General features: G+C 42.6%; 1 protein-coding gene across 11 annotated transcripts in view; it reads right to left on the reverse strand.

Moving 5' to 3' along the window:
* Positions 1–22,775, reverse strand: part of ppargc1a (peroxisome proliferator-activated receptor gamma, coactivator 1 alpha) — a 251,163-nt gene that overhangs the window by 33,903 nt on the left and 194,485 nt on the right. For 2 of the 11 annotated variants that reach the window (XM_061031324.1, XM_061031318.1), the window contains exon 1: positions 2,482–2,720. The exons of 6 other annotated variants lie outside the window; for them this stretch is intronic. In XM_061031324.1, the coding sequence (XP_060887307.1) occupies positions 2,482–2,529 (48 nt within the window). In that variant the 5' untranslated portion in view covers positions 2,530–2,720. Of the gene's footprint in view, positions 1–2,481; positions 2,722–22,775 lie in introns of those variants that run through there. 3 more of the 11 variants (XM_061031326.1, XM_061031325.1, XM_061031320.1) reach the window with 2 other exon arrangements.

A 22,775-nucleotide genomic window follows, 5' to 3' on the forward strand; every position in this document is an offset into this window, starting at 1 on the left:
AAAATAAACACATACGTGAGGATAACATAGAGAGGTTAACTAATCTCAATAGGAATTTCAATCTAATTCTCCTATTTCATTATTTTGAATTTGTCTTCCTCTATCATGTGATATGCCTACCTTTAACCTGTATTCATCCTGTTTCTGTCCAACCTGCAGAACACCCCGTCCCCCCCCCCAATCCCTCCCCGAGCTCTGCGATTGGCTCTGGCCTCCATGCTACTAACTGATGCCTGTTGACACTCTGTTATTCACCAGCCACTTTTATGTAATCTAGACAATGTGTACTGTATGTGGCAGCTGCTCCTGCTTCCTCACCACCACAAATCAGCAGCTCTGCTCCGGCTGCAAGTGAGCAGCAATGGATTGAAAGTCAGTTGAGATTTGGTCATTTAAAAAATGTGTTTTTAAAGCAGGGGGGCAACAGGTTTCAAAAGCTGATTTTGCAAGTCAAAAAAACATCTTTAGCTATATTTTTGTTTTGGCCAACCATAATTATCACCATCTTTATGGAGGATATTACGAAGTTTAGTATGCAACCCCTGAGGCAGGTAACCAACAGTCAGCCTTTCTCTGTTCAAAATGCAAACTTTGAGATCATTTAAAGACAGAAACACAACAGACTCCAGGCGTGTCGACACTCTGTTTCCACGCACATGCAATCCAAGCTTAAGAAAACAGCTTTGTGTGTACTCTCTAATAGGCTGCACGCTCCTAATATTGTTGACAACACGTCGGCCGCTGTGTGATCCCTACAGGATGGCCTAAAGACAGATACATATTATAGATATCCTCGTGGCGCAGCCGGGAGGTATTTGGCCCGCAGAGCGAGGAGGGATGAGAGTCGGGTTCGGCTCAGGGCAAAGCAGAGAGACGGATGCTGTGCCAGACACCGGTGTCACAGTTCATCTGTCGTCGGTTTCGCACCAACCCGAATACACGATGACTTCGACTGTGTGATGAGACAAATCCGTTATGTTGGGATGGGGACGAATTCACTGCGTCTTAAGCTCCCCCCTTTGGTGAGCAAATATGACACGGCACGAGATGAAATAATGTTGCAAAGATGTTGGAATATTCACGCTGGAAGTCGTGTGCCCAATTATCTTATGGACTTCTTGAATCACTAATGAAATTGCGCCGCCAGACAGACAATCAGTGCGCACAAAAGCACTCCGGTGATTTACGCACGCGTCGCACATAAAAGCACCTGCAACAAGGGGGGGGGGGGGGGGGGGGGGGGATTATCAGAGAGATCCTGCATGACAGTTCTCTCATTGAATTAAAACGTAGTACTGAGTCAATATGTACCATGGAATGTTTCGAAAAAAGCATCAAGAAAACACGAAGCCTATATTTGTTGGATTTGTCAGAAGCGGTGACGATGACTCCCCCCTGAAGACTACCTGGCTGAAGTGACAGACTGTGTGATAAAAGTGTAAATACGCGCATGAAATGCCAAGAAACCCCCAAATGGAGCCGAAATAACACACCTTGACTTCTATTTTCTTGAAATAGTCGTATCACACAGCCTTGATCATCAAATGTATGCAGGCAGGCTGCAACCACATCGTGTGGAAGCGTTTCTGAAACATCAGTGGGCTCCTGTACGCAGCCAGGTAGACCTAATGTGCATGACAAGCTGGACAGACTCTGTAAATAAGGAAAGAGGAGACGAATAAGTATCCCTTTGATGTGCCTTTATAAAGCCTATGAGTGCACTTTAATCTAAACTGTAAGAAATGCAAATAAACGACTTCTTAAGCAAAACGAGGCGTATTTTCTGTTAAGATGTAAGACATACGCAGAAGATGATACAATTTGCACAAATACGGAAAGATGAAGTCTGAAGGATGTTGCTCTCCAGCCAGCCGGTGCTAAGCTCATCCGGCCAGGCTGCTGGCACACAGACGTGCCCGGCAACGTTACTATTATGATGCTCCTGCCTGCGCAATGCCAGATTAGCGGTCCCTATGTGTGGACAACCTTTGCTCCTAAAAAATAACAAGCGCTAGTTTACGCAGCACATCAAAGGGATTGTTATCGTCGGTGGATTTCATGCGTCAGCGAAATACCTGACTTTGAGACATTTCGGTCATTTCTGCATGAAAAGCTTCCCGGAGCGCGTGCAGTCCGATATCCGACTGAGCAGAGATCCTATGTGGAAAGCAATACAAGCACTACATCGTTTACTGAGAAGAAAAAGGAGATTCCGCACATTTCCTCCACTTGTTATACATATTTCCGTCTTGTAGGCTACATCCCCCGCATCCTCAAACTGTGTCCAGACGCGCACTACACCGGCATGCACCGCCAGCAGCAGCAGCAGCAGCAGCAGCACCAGAGAGGAAGAGTGTATGTGCAAATCACTGCTTCGGATTGTCAGCGTTGTCCATCGTTCCAGGAGAAGAAAAAAAGAAACTCCAGAGGGCTAGAAAGACGAAACAAGTCGGATTTTTTTTTTATTTTGCATGCGCTCACCTCTAATTCTCTCCACACCGAGTCCTGGTTACACCTGTCCCACGCCATCCAGCCACTGAATGACGGCCCCGGAAAATAACAAAAAAAAGAAAAAAAAAAGAAAAAAGGAGAAAGAAATCAAGTAAAAAAGAAATCCACACACGCTTCCCACTCGCTCTCACACAGGCAACTGCTGCCCCTCGCCGAGAATGAACCGAGGGCACCTGTCTTACAACTGCTTTCCATCACATGACAAAGCTATTAAAAGTAGGCAGGGGAGTGACTCCGCGTCCACACTACTCGCCAGTGACGCGCGGGGAGCAGGCGGGGTCTGGCTGCGCACATAGTAAAAGCCTTTCCATGCACTGCAAAAAATGTCCATCTGAAAACCATATCATGAGCTTTCAATCTTTATACAGTAGGCTGCATGTATAGAAAAAGTGAGCGAAAAAAAACAGAACGTTGGACTGACTGAGACACTCGTTTCTGCAGTCGGAAAGAACACGCAGACTCGTCTTGAGATCAATTCAGAACCCGTATTCGCAAAACATATCTTTAAAGATTAATCTTGGTTTTCTAACGATCTGGCGCTAATGATGTTTTGCGTTTTTGCGAAACGTTTAAGAGACCAAATTAAATGATTCGGCGTGGGTTTTTTTTTTTTTTTTTTGCAGCTTGAACGTAAACGATCGCAAATGCATGGAGCAAATTAGTTGTTCAATCACTAAACTAAAGAAATGAGAAACCAATCGTCAGGAATGGACAGTTTAGTCGATACTTATTCAGGATCAATCTTCGTCGTCGCGACATTGCCGTCATAAATCATCTGTCCCCCGTCTGCATCGCATCCTTAGCTCCCCAAAAAGTGACAGAAAATGTTATTTACGATGCTGATCAGGTAAAAGTGTCAGTGAATGAATGCGCAATAAACACAAGATATCTACCATGAACGTAAAGAACAATAGCAGCATGATGTTTTACCAAGAAAAAGTGGAATAAAAACTTCTCTTTTCATGAAGTGAGTAGAACAGTGGATATCTATCCTGTTTTAAACGTTCAGCTCTGCAATCACACTAACAGCAGAGCATTTAGGCTAAGTGTAATCAAATCATGCTTCCTTAACAATATAATTAGTTTCCATTTTTCTCGACTGTCCTCTGACCTAAAAAGCCCGTGTTGTAGTTTAGAGTATCAAAGACGGTAATTCAGTCTGTTTGAAAGTATTTCTTTGTCCATTGAGAGGCAATAAAAAGGACAGGTGGCAGTATCAAACATGTATACAGTGTCAACAGGACGTGTATAGGCAACACTACCTCAGGAAATTAAAAACAAAAGCTTTGTGGACATTTCAAACAGAGTGGGGTTTCTGTTGGGAGGACTGGCAGGCTTAATGCAGGAGGAATTCTCTCTATACAGACTCCCTGTGATCGCACATTGAAGAGGCTCATCATAGTAACATAGAAATGATCAGGAGGTATGGTTTTATTCTTCTAAAGGTGGCAGAGATCTTGTAAAAAAAAAGAGATAACAGCTTTCTTTTTCTTTTTTATTTAGAAGTGAACTTTTAAAAATATTTCAGTAATAAGAAAGTCACTCCATGGAACATGCTAACCCCAATCTAATTTTGAGTCTTGTAAGCTATTAAGTCCACCTGAGCATGCACGAAGCAATTGTCTCCCTAAATTAGTGATCCACATGCAGCAAGTCTCATTAAACACAAAATTGCACAGAAACCTGTGAAAAAAAAAAAAAAAAAAAAAAGGTTCTGGGACCCTGAGATGTAAATGCACAGATTGTGTGTGTTCACATGCCAGCGTGTGCCCTGAGTGTGCAGTATCAGACATGATATGTGTGTGTCTGTGTGATGCTTATGGGTATCTGAGGGCATTCGCAACACTAAATCCATACATCTGCCTCTCGGAGCGTGCCCAGAGATGCTACCCAGAAGCCACAGCGAAACCTGATCGGAGCAGGTGGCGTGTGCAGTGACCTCACAGAGCCCAGATGGACCAAGTACCATAGAGACCGTAAATTAGGGGCGACATGGGAGTGAAACGGAGCTCGATGGTTGCTGGCTTTGTGGCTGCAGCGGAGATATTTAAGTGTAGTTAAATCAACATCTCGGTCTCTATCCAACAGATGTAGGTACAGCCCAGATTCCTTATAAGTCGAGTAATAGCAACATAATCAACACAGACTAGACCCCTAAAAAAAGAAAAAGGACAGGGAAAATATTGGCAGCAGATATGTGCTGGTAAACACCATTTCTCCCTCTCCTGAAGCGGCGTGTGAGTCACAGTCAAAAGGCTTATCTGATTGTACTCTTCATGCCAATTAAGACAACGGAAGCTAAATATAGACATAATGTTATGATTTCCTTTCTTGAATGGCCTTTGATTCTTTCTTTTTTTCTGCTAACATTCTTTGCTAGAGGCTGGGTATTTATGTATGCAGCAGCAGAGATTTGTAGATACAGGAATCATTTCAAAAAGGAAGAAAAAAAGGGGGGGGGGGTTTACATCTTTAGATACAGGTAATCTTTGAAATGCTTTTGTTTCGGCTGTAGAATGCTGCTAATGAAGATGTAGGTAGTGGAAGATTGTCACAGGAAAAAAAAAAAAAAAGAAACAGAAAAGATATTTTGGACACCACTTCCGTTTCAATCTTTCTGCACCTAAGAAATGACCTGGGGTCTTGCTTTCACACTGCCCCTGCATTTAACCGCTCTTATAGATACCACGTGTCCAGGGGGCTGAATCTATAGGATGGAGTGTGAAAAGTTGTTCACACCCATTGATGCGTAGCATGTGTGTCATATGATGGACCTGACTTCCTTCAACCCTTCTATGAAGGCTTTCAGAAAACTGCGGGGCAAAAGCGTTGCACACCAATACACTTCAAAAGGAACTATTTAAACCCCAATTAATTCAAAGTGACTGTTTGTTAATCCACGACTCAGAAATAATGCAATGTGACAACTTTTCTGTATGCAGACTGAATAAAAGCCACTCCCCAGTGCAGGAAAACTCTAGTTAGAGTTGAACTCGAAGGTTTTGGCTGCTGGCTGTTCGAAGAAAGCAAAAAAGGATGTCAATGATGAAACAATTTTTCCTTAAAGTCAGCTGACAAGTGCAGCTCTTGAAGCCAAAACGGGGCTAATCCACAGATAATTATCTTTGTTTGAATATTCAACATAGCCTGACTCATGGTTAAGAGTATCCTATTTGCATTTCTGGAAATCCAACACAATGGTTTCCGTAAAAAACAGAGAGAAAAGAAGCTAAATGTGTATCGATCCTGTCGTGGATGTTGTGGTTATTTGTTCAAATTTAATACACTGAAACGGTCCTTTTTTTAAACAGTGTCGTTTTTGACAGTCCATCCATACTCAAGTGTTCGCGTCTTGTTTTCCTTTTTCCATAAATTGTGTCAGTGGCCCTCTGAGAGAGTGCTGCTGCTGCTGCACAGTGTGTGAGTGTGTAGGGGGGGGGGGATGATTCATATCACTTTGTTGCATGTCATTGCTCCCAACAGAATCTATCCTAGCATCTGGCCATTTTAATACATGGTGGCTGGATTCATATGAATTAATTGAGGGCAGAGGTAGAACGGAGTGCTACATCTATTCATTTATTGTTCCCGACTGTTAGGAGACAGCTCACGCTTTGTTCTTGCTGCTTGTCATTGGATGTGCTCTCAGATCTTTGGCGCTTTGGGGATTTTCTTGCCTTTGACAAGTCATATTGTCTTCTCCTTATTAGGGGACGGGAGGAAGTGGTCACATTTCATAAGAGTCAATCCCTGTACAATAACATAGGAAGTCATGTCGTATAAAACTGGCTGCAAGAAATGTAATTAGAAGCATATCTATCAGGTTCTAATGCGGCGTAATTATTATTTAAGCAATCATACATGCAATTATTCTATGCTGCTTCTTCGCTTTTACAACAGTATTATAACACATATACATTATAACTATTTGTGTTTATACTTTAGCATATTTGGGACATTTTTATACCAAATTGTATTCCTATCGTCATTACCTTAATTGTAGTAGCACATTAGCTTCCTTGTAGGATCAATAACGTACTAATATTCTAAATACAAATTGTTTTTTTTTATTCTGCCGCTTCACATCAGTGCCTCAGCAAGATCTCCAAATCCTTACATTTACATGATCTCCCCAGCTTCCATGCATAATGTGCAACAAGATAAACAATGTGACGCCACAAATTGGGGCAACCCTCGCCCTCTGACATACAGTAAGCCAGCGCATTCTCCCCCTGTGCGGATTTTTACATCGCCTCTCTTTGTAGTGCCCTTCAGAGAACCCGTCGCCTTGCCGCCCCGCATGCAAGCGTGTAATCCTTTCCATCAATGAACTCCACTGTGTCATTTAGCCACTCTCAGGATGGCGGCTACTCTCCCCGCAGAGAGTCCGGCCCACGTTATTAAGGCAAATGGCACGGGGAGGCTAGCGTCAGTTAGCCGTGGCCGACTGAAAATAGCATCAGTCCCACGCAGGGGCAGGTAAACACAAATAAGGAGCCTGGGGCGCCACACAGGACGCTCCCCACCCTCCCCTTCCTCTACTCCAGGTCTGTTTCGGAGGAGGAAAGCAGGGAAAAGCGACGGCTTTGGCCCCCCCACGCTGCAGACGAATAATATCACGGTCACGCGGCGATGTGAGTTGGAGTGTCTCGTCGGAGTTGTGTGTTGTAGGGCTGTTACAGGGCTTGTTTAAAATCACCAGCGAGTCATGCAAGATGCATGTGGAAAGTGGTGGCAGAAAGGGGGCGAGCTGTGAGCGCAGGCCTGGTGTGTAATGTGTCTTAGTGGAGAACTGTGCTAAACTAGCGCTCTGGGCAGGGACTTCTGAGGCACTTTGTGTTTTGCTTGGGTATAGCACTCACAAGGAATATTAAAATTTATGGACCATGAGGGTTTTGGGTTGCAAACACACATGCATAAACAAGACTGGCGCACTCCCTGTGCTTAAATTGCTACAAAACCAAACTTTGAAATGGCTGTAAAATTCCAACAGATGCCACATGCCCGGCTATGTAACAAGAGGAAATGAGATGCGCTTGTGTGGGGGAGACGAAGTGGAGTCTTTTCTACTGAAAGGGCACATGAAAATTGTGCTTTCTGTCATGCTGAATATCCAGTAAGCGCCTTTTTGAATCTTAAAATAAACCTTAAACTTGGTGAAAAAGTGAGTCAAAGCCATGGCTTATTAAAGCACCCAACAATGTAATCTTACTAATATTTAGGTCTTAAAGAAATTAAACTTTTCTGATATGCTAGTGCTCGCAAGATCATTAACTGCATGTTTAAATATCTATTACAAAAAGTATGCTTTGCCTTTCTAGAAAACTGAACGACTAGGAGTCAAAATATAGCTTAAAAATGTGAAAACATTAATGAGATCTCATCACAGGCTACAGGGGAATTTCACTGCATCTTTCTGCAAACTGCAAAAACCTCCTGCTAGTCATGAGGAGGGCCCACAGCACAACAGATGTTACTTGATTTCCCAAATAATAGAGAGAGGCAGGCCTGAATACCTTGACAGCGCAGTCCTTATGTACTCTTAGCACTGGAAGAGTGCCAGGGAAGAATTAGGTCAGCTGGAGTGCACCGTGCCTTGTGGAACTCCACGTTAAAACACCATCAAGGGAGAGAGGAGGGGTAGAGGTGGAGTGGGTGGTGGCGGTGGGGGGGGGTGACGAACAGGTAGAAATTTCTGGAGCAGCACAGCCAGTTTTCTTTTTTTTTTTTTTTACTCTTGTATCATGGAAATGTGAGCAGAAACGTTACACCCCTGAGTCCAGACTGCAGTCTAATTATTTTGAGCAATGAAAAGAGAAGGAAAAAAAGCGGAATGAGGGAATGAGAGGGAGAAAAAAATGCATGCGAGATGCAATTCTTTCATACAGCCTGCATACAGGGTGTATAACCACAAGCCTGAAAAAATCCTTACGGCACAATAAAACTGATTGTATCATCACCTTTTTTTTTCCCCTTACAGGGTGCATTTCTACTACTCTTCACATCTCCACCTAAAAGGTGCATGTAGTACAGGAGTACACAGTGATGGAGGAAAAAGGGAGCGTGGAGCAGAGATGTAAAGAAAGAGAAGGCACAGTCAATAGCCATTTTTTGCCAAGGCATCCCAGTGTAGAAGAGCAAGGAGACAAAAGGAGCAGATGGATGGAGAAGAGCTAATGGTGAAAGGGAGTGTGACAGAGAGTAACAAAAGCAAGAGGGAGTGATAGAAAGATTTGGACAAAGACGGGGCATGAATTCGAGGCAGATATGGAAGGAGAGGAAGGAAGATGGAAGTTACTAGGAGTGGTTGGACTACAAAGGGTCAGACAAATGGGAGGCTAGCAAACAACCCTGCAATGCTTCGGAGATGTTTAATCGCTCTACTGGAGAAAAATCCAACGGGCCTGAACCAGTTCCCTGCTGGACTCCTATTGCCGATCTTACCATGTTTACTATCTCAGTGTTAATCTAATGGTTACCACCTTCCAGTTCCCCCGCATATTCGGGTCACAATCTGAGATCTTCCCGCTAACGATGGTTATCTGACTCATACCTGTATGTGCTGTGCATTCAATTACAGGAAGGTCTAGATTTTCACACACATACAAACCGACACACACATCCTTCCACTGCTAAAATTAACTCATTGACCTCTTCCGACTATAAAGTTTTGGGAAGTCAAATTGTGTTGCTCCCTCTCTTGTTAGTGATATTCAAATAGGAAGAAATAATGACATGCGGATGTGAAGATGATAGAAAATAATTGGTTTTGATGTGTGTAAAATCTTGATTTTAACTGGACACGATATTCAAATGACTTGGCAGCAGTTCGTCAACATGAAAATGTGTGTAAGCAGATTGCAGATTGTGCTGAGCAATACTGCTGGCTTTTTTCCTTATGAGTAGGCAACGTCAGTGTTTTTGGAAACTAAAGCTTTTTCCCTTTTTTTCTAGTCAAATGTTTTGCCCCAGGCCATTTTGACTTCCTGGAAATAAAATGATTTCCATCACTTATTTTTAGGCTATCAGATCATCAGCGGTGGAAATCAAGAGCAAGCTTAACTGTCAGGCAGTCATTCAATCAGTCAACCCTTGCCCTGGCTGTTCCGTCCCCTTGCAGCCTCCTCCAAGTCTCTCAAATAATCCCTTGTTGTGGGTGTGTGTTTTTTCTTTTTTTCTTCTGGTGCTCTGTTTCCACCGGGACTGTCATCGCCGCAACAATAAACAGGATTAATCAGCTCTGGCATTGGGCACTTTGGTCCAGATGACGCATGTAATTAAGAAGTAATTGGCATGTCATCTGTACATGAGGAAATATGACACGCACTAGCCAGATGTACTCACTCCGCCCGGCAACGAGCGACGCTGGAACAACTGTGTCCTCCAAGGCTTTTTTTTTTTTGTTTGGTGAAAACTTCCTTTACAGTGCTGACACTCTCACTTCTTTAATGTCTAGTGTCACTCGCTTATTCATTTATTTACATGCTAACACACTTAAAGCCTAATTTGCTAACTTATTCACTTATTTACATGCTAAACCACTTACCGCCGCTTGCATTCAGCAACTTATTCATTTATCTACATCCAGGATGACACAGTTACTTTCTTGAATATTCATTTATGCACGTAGGAAGTCACTTACGTTCTCGCTGGCTTAATTAAGAGGCCCCTCTCTTTTCACTCGGCACAAAGGATGAGTTTATGCAGCTCAATATATACTGTAGTTGCACACAATGGGAGATGGCCAAGATGCCCTTTTATGTTTAGGGTCATGCTGGCTGCAACAATAGGTCTGAACTAGCCCTTATCTATCCTTGTAAACGTGAAGCTCCCGGATAAGTCAGAGCCCGATTTCATGGCTCATGGGGGAGATGTTAGGATGAACATAACGAAGGGGAGAGTTTTCTTATATGCCCTTGCACCTTATATATCCTCAGTTGTTAGGGAAGTCAGTAATAAAAAGAAATTCACCACCAGCCTTTAGGTGGATGCTTTATCTCACCACGTATAGCGCAGACACATCCCTATTTATTACTATTTCGTACTTACTTAGATTATCTGCAGCCATTTGTCAGTGTAAATGCAAATTTGAATTACATTACCTTAAGAAGGGACATTACATAAACCAAACTTGAACTGCTTCTTCTCTATAAATCAACTGGCTCGGGAATATTAAAGATGTGCCAAAGCAAATTATTATTATGAATCATGCATGATTCAGAGAGTTTAAACACAGAAAACAAACCAAAGTAAGCACAGCATCACTGAAACAAAGTTTGAGCTGCTTCCAGGAGGGGTGAGCCTAGCAGGGGGAGGGAGGTCAGTGATGCACTTGGCTGGTAACCTCAGATAGCTGCTGGCTAATTTGCAGTATGCCCCCAATCGCAACAGAAAGCCCAGAGCCACGCTGAGGGGAGAGAGGGTGGCCATAACGGCAAAGCAAATGGCTCATAGAGATATCCCAGTTGTTTTTCATCACATCAATTTCACGCCTGTGCCGCCAGTTTTTTTTTTTCTTTTTCAGAAATGTGACAAGATGGAGACTGGGGAGGAAAAGAGAAAAAAAAAAGTAGGAAGAAAGGATGAGGGAGATAGTGAGGAGGAAGAAAACAAGTCGCTGCGAGATGCATAAAGCTGGCTATGTTAATCTGGAGGCCTGTTCCTGCTGCGAGTGATTGCTGTCACAGCTGTCTCTTGAACAAACAAATGAGAATATCGCCAGAGCTAATATCTTTACTGACAATATTGCTCAACCATTTCTCAATTTACTGATGCAACAAAGAAATCCTTCAGGCAATTCAGTTTACTCTTTCTGGTAGGTTCACAGAGAGTTAAAGTTAGCCATTCCTTTAAAGAGAAATAAGTTAACATTACTTATTCTATTAGTACTCACAAAAGCACTGTACATTTTCAGTAATGGTATTGTATGACAGCAGTGAGTTCTCTTCTACAGAATAGAAAATTTGAAATCCATTCACACAATCTGGGGAATTTCTTTTTACCGTTTCGTAGATTTTTCTCTCTCTGAGCTGTTAGAGTACAGGGGTGTATCTAGGGGAAGTCCTCGAGCAACAAGGCCCCCTGAAATATGATTGGCCACCTCAGTTGCCATCCCAAAATTCTAAAGTATGATGCCCATTTAGAGGCGGGACTTATTTCAAATGAACTTTTTGGCTGTGTTGCAACCCGCATTAGGTTTTGTTTGAACTTTAAACTGGATGTCTTCTATTTGTGTCCTTATACAATTAAGAATAGAACATTTATAAATTGCAACACTGTTGTGCAATTTTTTTTTACTATGGACATTTTACAGAAATGTGCCATCTGCATACCATACCTTAAGGTTAGTCACTGAAGTAGATATGACTAGCTGAGAAAGAAAATGGTTGGTTATTCCTCTTCTGACATGTGTATGCTATCAAGATTTTGAATTAAATAAGCCCCAGTTGGGCCACTCCAGTAAAGAATCCTGGATCCCCCCCAGTAAAGTAATATAACTACAGCTGCTTTTACCTTGACTGTTACATTCTTCTTCAAGGTACAACTGGGGGAAGGAAAAGTACCGGAAAACTTCCACTAACTTCTAAAAAGTGTTATCGTTATCACCAGTTCCTATCTATGATGCAAACAAGTCTATTTATACAAGCTAAGATAGCAGATATTTAACCTGACAATTGCTTTATGGTTCCTTGACCAAACACATTTTATAGCAGTCTGCATAATTCCCTTTGTTTCATCGGTTAGGGTTTTAGGGTTTTAGACCAGCCGTGTGTTACGCAGTACTATGACTCAACAGCAAAGCATTCTTGTGGGTTGTATGTCTATAAATCAAATGGGCTATTGCAGTGATAAATCGGCTAAAAAGTACATAAAGTACTTAAAGTTTGTGTCACTTCAGGATGTGTTTGGTGTATAGACTTGTGCACTGCAGATAAACAGCAGGAAGTCCTGGTCTGATAAAAACTCTCACCGTGCACCTGATGGAGCTCTTGCTTGGGAAGGGAATAGTCAACAAGATACCAACTCATTGGACAGTCTTCCATCCAATATAATTAATGATGGTGCATTTTTAATTACCCCTGTGTGGCGGTAGGCACTACAGCTTTTGTTTATTGAGCCCCACTGATACCCATATTAACAAAGTTAGGTTAATGATAGAGGTATTTTACTTAATAGCATTTTTATTACTCCTGCTAAGACTGAAGCAATTAATTAACAATGGGTGAATTAAGTTCCTCTCCTGTAATGGCCTACCAACACAGGACATCATTACCAATAGTCAAAATAATTCATAAAGCAAGGAGTCAGGTGGCAGGACGGCGGTGGGGAAAAATGAATATTCCCCAGCATACGTTTGATTTTTCATTTCAGAATGGAATAAATTATAAATACGGTCTGTCAGCAGACGTGTTGGTGGTGCTGCATGCAGAGTGAGCCGTGGGATCAGAGATGCAGCGCGTTAAGTCACAGATTGGGCATAGGTGTCTCAGAAAGTTTCAGTGCGCACTAAGAGCAGTTAGGTATCTGAAGAGATAAAGTTGTGAATTAAAGATACGCAGATAAATGAGAGAACAACCAAAAGAACAGAGAGATTGGAAAGTGAGGGAGAGGACCGAATTTTCAGGAAATGACATCGAATAATGGACCTCAAAGACATATATGAAAGCGCATAATCTTTTAAGCTTGCATTTGAAGGTAATCTTCCATTAAAGAATACTAGCTATTTCATTGTGGAGGAGAAATGCAAAGACAGCAGAACCGATGGGGACTATTGCTGTGACTTTGAATAGAGGAAAGACTGAGATGGCAAAAGGTGCAATTTCTCAGGCTCCGGACTTTGGTGGCTTTCATTCCAGAAAGAAAGTACTAAAACAGTAGCTGCTGAGAAATATAATCCCCCAAGCCCCAACCTCCCAATGCCCAATGCATATACACAAACACACACACCCTGAGCCCAAGTACACATGCAACAAAGAGGGAGAGATTAAAGCATTAATTCAGTGAGAGGGAATAGGATCCTGGCATAAATTTAGAGTGAATGTTTGGGGTTATCTTCTCTGCCGACTGCCGTTTCTATTCTCTGTACTCCATTGCACTCCGCATGCAAATGTAAATCAGGGTCACACCCTGTATCCCGTAACATATCAGGCTGTAAACTCTTGTTTTTCTTTGATAAGCCTGTATATGTGTGTATGCGGCTGTGCGTTTGGTGTGTGTGTGATGCAACAACAGGTGCACTCTGGTGCGTGAAGAAATATCAAACCTTTCATGTGTACAGTGCTTTTTCTTTATGTGTGTATATTTGTTAGGTTGGGTGTGTCTGTGAATTTGGGTATTTACATCTCAGACGCCAAATTTCAAGCAGCACTACTTGCCTTCAAAAAAATAATCCAATAGAAAATCCCTGTTGTTTGCTTGTCATCGCTGGGTGGGATGTACTTTCTTCTGGCTTCACACTGGATACCAGCTGGCGGGCACTGGGGCGCCACAACGTATCGTGCCAGCGTCAAACGAAGGGGAAAGTGTGCCTCATCATATAGAAAAGTAGTCTGGCAGCCTCCAGTCCTCATTAAAAATGCACCAACGCTGAACGCTCCCATTAATCTAAGCATGCTGTATTTAGTGAGGGTAGCCTTGTGTACAGTCTATAAAACACTGCAATTAAAACAGGTACTTTTGGATTCATCAAGGCCCAGTCGAGCGTAATGGGCCAGAAATGGGAAAAATTCCTTCAGCAGCCAATACATGCTCTTTATAAGAAACGCTGAGACGTAGTCCATAGTGCTAAGATAGATACCAAACTAGAAGATGACATGATTTAATCTCGCTCCTGTCTGATAATGGAGAGAAAATCTGTAAATGTTCTATCTGCAGGGTTGCAGATAATCATCTCTGAGATATCAAATCTTATTTCAACACAGCAGTCATCCTAATATAGACTAGAAATGAGCTATAAGGATATGGTGGTAGAAATTTTGACCTAATACCAATATGTTATGTGGGGGTGGGGGGGTCACTATGCTAATATTTATGTATAAGTTCTCTCTACAATGCACAACCTAAAAGTAAAATGTTGCTTATTTAGGGTATGTGGTTTGGTGTACTCCAAGGTGGAGGGCATTTGATAACACTGCCTGTCGTGACATCATTACAACTGCTGTCTGAACTTCTTATAGCACGGGGGTTCAAGGAGAAGTGCTAAGATACAAGCCATCGACGCGTGCCTTAACTGCAACCCGAGTAGGTTACAACGTGGCGGGATCACATGTGCGGACCCTTCAAGACTTTGATGATTGCTCAAAGGGATGGACAGAATACCTTGCATTGTCCATTCCCATAGCAACAAATTTTAAAGCTGGCAGAGGGACATAAACACTCCTGGATTGGTGACATTATGTCCAAAATCCCTCAAGAGGTTGTACAGACATGACTTGACTTCATTTGTTGGCTGTTTAACTTAATCAACATAACAACATCAATGGTTATATATATATTTGTGCAAAAGAGCATCGACAGAGTATTGTTGCAGCATGTTATAGTGGTCATATCAGCATAACTTGTAAGCTATTATTTTTTAATGCGCATGCCAAGCCACTACGGATAACAGCATTAGCCACATAAATGGATAATGAGGCCAAGCTCGTAATGAAAGGACACATCGCCAAAGAAGTAGCACAACAGGCCAAAGATAAGAAGGAACAGATGCATCAAGAAGTCAACGTGAAATCACTCCAGAGACTTGAGTCCAGGCTGGAGTGGCTCCCATATAAACAGGTGTGAGTCGCTGTATTCCTGTGAGTGATTCTGGGAGTATGTCTGTTTTTGGCTATGTAAAGCTGTCAACATTTCCATACCCTGATAATAATTACCCTCAATTTACCCTCTGCCCCGCAGGCAGCTGGAGTAAACAGGCCGAGGATTTAACCACCTCCATGCTAAAATGTGATTTCTCATCAGGAGGTGGCCACATGGTACGGAAGATAAATCATTTTCTATATGTATGAGAAGCACTGTGCTGCCAAGTGTTAGATAAGAAGTCAACCCAGTCCACTGTTGTTTACAAGGTTCCGTTTTATGGATTTTATTTATTGCGGATCATGACCTTGAATAAGATTAGCGAGTCAATAACATGAATTCACAAAGTTGCATTCACTGATAAGAATACACTGCAGAATTGTTTCATTATGAATACTCCCCATGGATAATGAGACTAGGACATGATTATGTTTAACAGTGAAGCTGTAAAGTCTCAGTACTGTATGGTGACTAATAGCGGTGTGATTTTAATGGCTGCTCCTTCTGCTGCCATGCACTAATTCAAAAATGATTACTTAGTTCCCTTTCTTTCTTGAATAGAAATGTGTGCCATCAAATCCTGGAGTGGTGAGAGTGATAGTGCTGGAGGATAATTGAAGTGGCACACTAGCACTGATGTTATAGATATTCCCGGAGATACTGTTGATGTTCGTACAGCCCCTGACTTATTATCAGGTGACATTTTAAATGCTTTCATGGCTAAGACATCACCTGACAGTTCATCTGCTTTCGGCTATTAAATTACTTTGAGTGCTAACATAAAAATGGACAATTTAACGTCATGCAGAGCCTAAATCTGAAACTAAACTTGGAGATATTTTCAGGAATTGAAAGTGAGAGACGCTTTGAGGCTTTTTAATTTACCTTTTCAACCTCTACACTTCACCTGCTCTCAGTGTTTTATAACTTAGACTGCAGTGACAATTAAACATTAAACATGGAAAACAAAACGATGGAAACATTCAAACTTACATTTTCAATATTGTATCTGCAACAACTAACACAACTTGAGTTTTTGTTAGGTGGAGGTAAATGCATCTATGCATAATCAAAGATACAGGAGGGCCCAGAGAGAGCAGTTGGTCTGAAATCCAAAATAAATGGACAATAACCTACTGTATAATAAGCCATAGTTGTCTCTGCATACAGGGCAAAACTTTAATGTTCTTGTATCTCAGCCAGCTCCTGCTATCACCCAGCCAGGATGCTAAATTTGCAATTACTGTACACAATTCTATGCTACAGTTTCTGGGTTTGGGAATTGAGGTCTGGAAACATTTGTAAAGGTATGAAAAGATAATACATTTGTCTGTGTGTTTTTCACTGTTATGTTCTCCAACACTACATCTCCTTGGAGACTGCCAAGCTCAAACCACAACTGTTCCTCAACCATTTTCACATTCAGTTAGCCCAGACTGGGGCAAGGCAATTTGGCTCTCGGACCATCTATACAGTGCCTTGTCTGGGAATGGATTTAGTGATTCTGATCTTTTTTTGTGCCCATGCTCTTTGTCTCCATTGTGAAGACTCAGGGAAAGAGAGAGAGGGAGATGGGAGAAAAAACAAGTTTGACCGAAGCCTAGTCAATTATCTCCCAGGTGTTTGACTGAAGTGATTGTAAGCGATCGCTGCAGTTCCCACGAGCCCTGGACTGAGACGGTGCTGGAATTAGCCAGGAACAAAACCCAATTCAGCAGAAGTGAAGAAACAGCAGTTTTGAATAAAACCAGGCAGAGAATGCAAAAGAAAAGGCTCCCTGCTGAAGATAAAGTCGAATCTTGGCTCCTTTTTTCCTTCTTCCTCCATTCCCCTGTCACACACAGCCTATCATATAGCCTAGCCTTTTAAACAAACTGTGGGGCTGGAATTGTGTCTGTGGTGCTTCCAATACCTTATTGTGTGGAGGTTAATTACTGGCAAGGCATGAGAAAATTACATTCTCAAAATAAAGTATTATGATTGGCCCTTCTGCTAGCTATTTTAAGTAAAGCGTAGTCTTCATACAAGATAGCTGGGAAACCAGATTTTTCAACTTGTTCAATATCAAGTAACCTCGTTTCAAGTCCTCTATTAAAGCGACTATTCTGACTTGCAAATTACCTTTCTTTCCCAGGCCCCAACGCCATTTCCTCACGAAGATTAAGTTATAGCCTGTACTTGAGTGAACACAGTGTTGTAATAACACAGGACACTTTTCTATTGATAGCAGTGAATTTTCTTGTGTCTTTTCACATAACGCCCTGAGAGAATTCAGTCATGCTGAAGGGCAGCATTTCTGGACTGGGAGGATATTGTGGAGAATGACATTTAGAAATGGAGGGGGAGGAAAGTGGTGGATTTCTCGAGCACAACCTGAGGTGGTGTAAGCTAATGCACATACATTGAGCCTAAGCTAGCTACTCCAGGAGACCAGGCACATTCCTTGAGTCAATTCTTAACCACTAAAGAATGGTTAACTTGGCTAGGACTGAGCCTATGAGAAGGGTCTAAGCAGAAACCTGCAGAGGTTTGCATGAATCTCATGAGCGGAGCCCCAGTTCCCAGGCAATGATTGTGCATTTTCCTCCCTGTTGAAATCTTATTTACTCTCGCCTTCCACATGAGATGGCCACGTCAAGCATGGTTTGCATCCATTGCACTCTTGCTCGGCTGCTCGTGCTGCACGCCAGCTCACACACATCAGGGCTAATAAATATGAAGCCTGGGGAGTGTGGCTTTGCCTGCCGTGGCGAGGCTGGGGGTATCTGCCACAACTGGCAAACTCTGAGTTAAAGACCACATCACGTGAAAGTTAGCGCTGCTTTGGCCTGTGATGAACATGAAATCGCAAACTGGGAAACGATTCCAGGGGCTATGAGGCATTGGGCTTGTTCAACATCACCCCCACACCCACAAGCAAATAACCAGACATACATCCAAAGCGCATGCAATTACAGACCCATAACCAGCAAATGTCATCTGCTGTTCTGTTTAAATAATAGATGAACAAGTCTATTGTTATGGCTGCAATTTGTTAGCGTAAAGGCTAGCTTTTCTTGACTGGAAGATTGTATTTGTTTCATTCAAAATAATTCATCTCAAACCTCTCGGTGTGAAGATCAAACATGGCTGCAGGTTTGTGTGTGAACAACAGAGGGTATTCTGCCTTGTTTTCTTTCCCAACCCAACAGCATCCCACTTCCTGAATCAAACTCAAGGTGGTCTTACACTGTGCTGTGGAAAACCATCTCCAACTGAAGGAATGAGGTTGATGAAAGGTCCATATGTCCCAGGCAAACACCTTCACGGCATCAGTGTGGTTTGGGATGCTCCTGTGAAAAAAATGGATGACTGGGCCAGGCAACACCTCCGCTCGTTGATGGAGTGTGACATCCTGCAAGGAACAAACCTTCACTCCAGCTAATAACCTTCTCATTTGCAAACTAGTCCCTATCAGCATGCCCATTTGTAGTGTCCCCTTCAGCCCTCGGTAGTCTCACCCCTGCCCTCTCACATTAGGTATTTTTCACACATTAGTTGCTTTGATGTCATGTCCAGAGTCATGCAGGTATGTTCAGTGTTGTTGTAATACCACTGCATTGCAAGTAGCATCTACTAGTTGTTGAAAGGTGTTGATATTTAAGGGCAAAGGCCACTTCAGCCAGGCACGATCACATCACAAAAAAACATCAGTATTTTCAAAAACCCAGTGTCTCCCCACACAACCACATTACTGTTACCTCTAACTGTATTTACATTTGAAAGATTCTCCATTTGAACTTGTTAAAGGTTTTTATTATAGCTTATTTTAAGGGACAGGTTTAGAAGAGGAAGAGCAGCAAGAAGACACAAACACCTCACCGCATGAATCTGGCATCACATACAGTACGTTGACATCTACTATGTTTCTAAAGTAATCAGAGAGAATGTTCCTTTGTGTGTGTTTGTTGTTGCCGGTAATGATAATCCATGAGACTCTTGTTTCCCAAGCTTTCAGTAACAGCCTCGGTAATGAGCCGCCATTGCCACTGTGTTGAGCACGACATCTGCCAGTGATTACTTTACAACAGTGTTGCCAGTTCTTTGACATCAATGAACTGACAACGACTCCCACATCCCCAACAAACAAGCAGGAGATGATCTGCCGAGACTTGTGAATCGACTACGAATGACAGAACAACATGCTTTAATTCGGTGCCAATGAGTGACCATGTTGACAGTGTTGGGGTATAGGATATGAATAGATCACACATGGTTTGTCTTCAGTGATGTTATAATGATGCATTTACATTGTGTTTGCACAGTCAGTGTTACTGCATGTTAAAATAGCTGCAACCTAAGACTACCTCCAGTTGCAATACATTAAGGGTAGCTATCTAACATGGTAGCTAAGCTAACTTAAATAAGGACAAATATGGTGTTTAAATGTTCTGCAATTCATCACATTACTTTTTGATACATTTTACACAACATCTCAACCTTTTTTTGGAAATGGGGATGTATTAAGAGTTTGAATCATTTGGTGCTTGAAGTCAGCAACACAATATATATATTTAAAGCCAGTAACCTTTTTAATGAAAATGTAATACTGAAAGTTATTCTGTTTCTGTCTATCATGGCACAACACCTTTACACAGGCACTACTAAAAACAACCAATATTGACACCTCCTCCGCTGCAACAAATGGACACACTGATCGAAACCAAATGAATTTGGAATTGCTGCGGTAGCATCGGGACTCATCTTTAGCTGTAGCCCGGTTACCAGGAGAGAGAGCATGTACGGCAGACAAAAACAGATCCATTAAATAGAAACTGTCTGTAGTCTTATACACAGTGGAAGAAACAGAAGCTTGGGCGTGTCAGTAAAACAAGATAGATTGACAAAGTCGTCACTGGCTGAGACTCAGGGCTTTCACAGCCAAACCCAAAACCTGTTTGTAACATCTTATTTCCAGCATGTACCCAGGGGCCACTTCCGTGTGTCTTAGAAGACTGTGCTTTGCAGCCACGCTAGCGTGAACCCCCTGATGGCTGCCAGAGCCCTCTGATCTGGCTGTTCACACTCTAGTCCACACTCTGGGGATCGGGGATAAAGGACCCTTTTCTCTTCTCAGCCTTGCCTTTTCCCTCCTCTCTTCCCTTTTCGCCAGCATCGCCCTGACCACATCTGTTTTAACAACTGCCTACCTGCTTCACTCATTTTAACTCCTTCTTTACTGCCTTTCCTTTCTCACTCCCCCCCCCCCATTTCCTGTTGTCTTCCTCTTTTCTTCTCTGCCACTATGCAGCCAGGGCTTTGGTGTGCAGAGTGGCTCTTTATTGAGTGTCACGCTGGCCGATAATCGCTGTTTAGCGGTTATCGCCCTTCCACACCAGGCCCATTAATTAGGCTTAATAGTGGAAGAGGCAACTTTTAAGGATGCACTTGTACAGCAATAAGGCCACGGCTAAGAGATTCCACTTGTTTGACTTCTGAGAGTGGTTTTATTAATGCCTGTGTTGCACGCTCGGTTATAATTTGTCTGTTTGTCGTCTCAGCTAATCAGAGGGAGCCAATTGTAACCGACATGTCCGTGGTTTATCTAGTCAGTGATGTGGCGGGTGAACAATGGTGCCAGAAACAATGAACGGAGGGGGAGCAGTGTCAGCTGAGATTACAAACGTCTCGGAGAGTGGTGAGAGCCCTCAGGGATGTCAGATCACCATATTGTAGGTCTAATGAGATGGTGACACATTGTACACAAAGGTGTTGTAAAAATCCTTTCTCTGTCATGGTTCAGCCGGCGCTCGGGTTGACATTTCTGCAGGGGTCATCTTGAGGTGACACACGAAGACGAGGTCTTCAGAGTTAAAACCTGCCGCCTAAAGAATGAAAGCTCGGGTTTTTCTTTTGAAGGAAACGCTACAGACAGATTTTTGAATGTTGCTCAGATAGGGAAATAGCATTGTCAATTTGTCTGGCACAATATGTCTGTTTTGTTGCTATTTTTAGTGAGTTTAATCTTGGTGTAAACATGTCAGCTTCTCAACATGCAAAAATAAGTGTTCTTTTAAACTCACATGCCCATTAAAAGGCTTATTTTTCCATGCGAAGCCCCAGTGAAATAAACCCCAAATATTTGTGCATGGCATCAAAAAGGGCTTACATCGCAGACAGCACGTCCTCAAACAAATATTGGCGAAAATGTTTGGGAGGGATTTTGTTAATTGATGCTGTCCTCTTCCCCTTTTAATCACATAAGCCCTGGATGAATCTTAGTTTAATTCGCTGATAGAATGCCTCTTTTTTCCAGCCTTCCTCCAGCTCGTGCTGAAAGCTGAAGGGATCAGGTCTAATCCAAACCCCCCCTCCTCCATAGTCTCCCTCTAAAGTCCCAGGGCTGGTCAAGTCTGGGCTGCTTGGGAGATAGGGGGTGGAACCGGTAAACTGGCAGGCGGAGGTGGGGGACTGTTTGTCGGACCTGGTTATTCCGCTCCGTGGATTCCATCAGGCGAGTCATGACATGTCTCGTCCAAGGCCATGTCCCACCTGAGAGCTGTGCAGGGGGTTGGACTCTTTGAGGGGGAAGAGTCTATATAACTGTCTCATCTGGTCACATTCAGATTGCATCCTGGTCGCTTGTAATATAAAGTGGTCAGCCCACCTCTGCAATATTTTATCAAATATCCTTTTTGTTTGCTTGGACTGCTAAATTAAAATGGTTCAAACCAAGATAAGCTTATCGCCCAAAGGCTTACGTCTGCAGCTCAATTTCCCCTTTTACTCCCATTTCCACTTTGTATCATCTTTATTCAATATTTATTTTCCCGTTCTCTGCTCTCCGTTTAATAAACTGTGTACCTTCTTCATTTAGAAAAACCTTTATAGCCCAGAAAATGAATATGTTGTTTTAAGCTGAACCTCTATGGCAGCACATATCTCTTTCAGACAACTTTTAGAAGTTCTACAAACTACATGTGATTCAAGCTGCATGGGTTAGCGTTTCCATGATTAGCCTTTCCATGATTAGCTTGGAGAGCAGTTGAAGATGGAAACGTCTAATCCTGCTACCCACCTCTCTCCCCTCAAAGTCCATAGATCGCTTTGAACCACTCGACCCCACTGACAGTGGCGACTCATGACCCTCGAGTGAAAACGGATAAAAAAAGGGAGTAAAGACAAGTCTATGTTGTAATGTTTCTGTACATCTGAGTGTGACAGCAATCACTCGGCTTTGCATCTACATCAGCTCATCTGAACATGTCACACACAAGCACCAACAGGCATGACCCTGTATGGGATCTTTCTTTGTCAGACATTTATGTGTTAGCACATGTGCTCATATTTATGTCTTTGTTTGTATTTATATTCACTTATGTCACTGTGACATCCGGCCCACAGCTTGAAACCGGTGCTAAACCTGTATCCAGCCTTAGTAACCAACACAAGGCCGGTTGTCCCCCATGTGTCACATTCCCTGACCCCTT

This window comes from Labrus mixtus, chromosome 23 (genome assembly GCF_963584025.1).
Source record: "Labrus mixtus chromosome 23, fLabMix1.1, whole genome shotgun sequence".
Taxonomy (NCBI): Eukaryota; Metazoa; Chordata; class Actinopteri; order Labriformes; family Labridae; genus Labrus; species Labrus mixtus.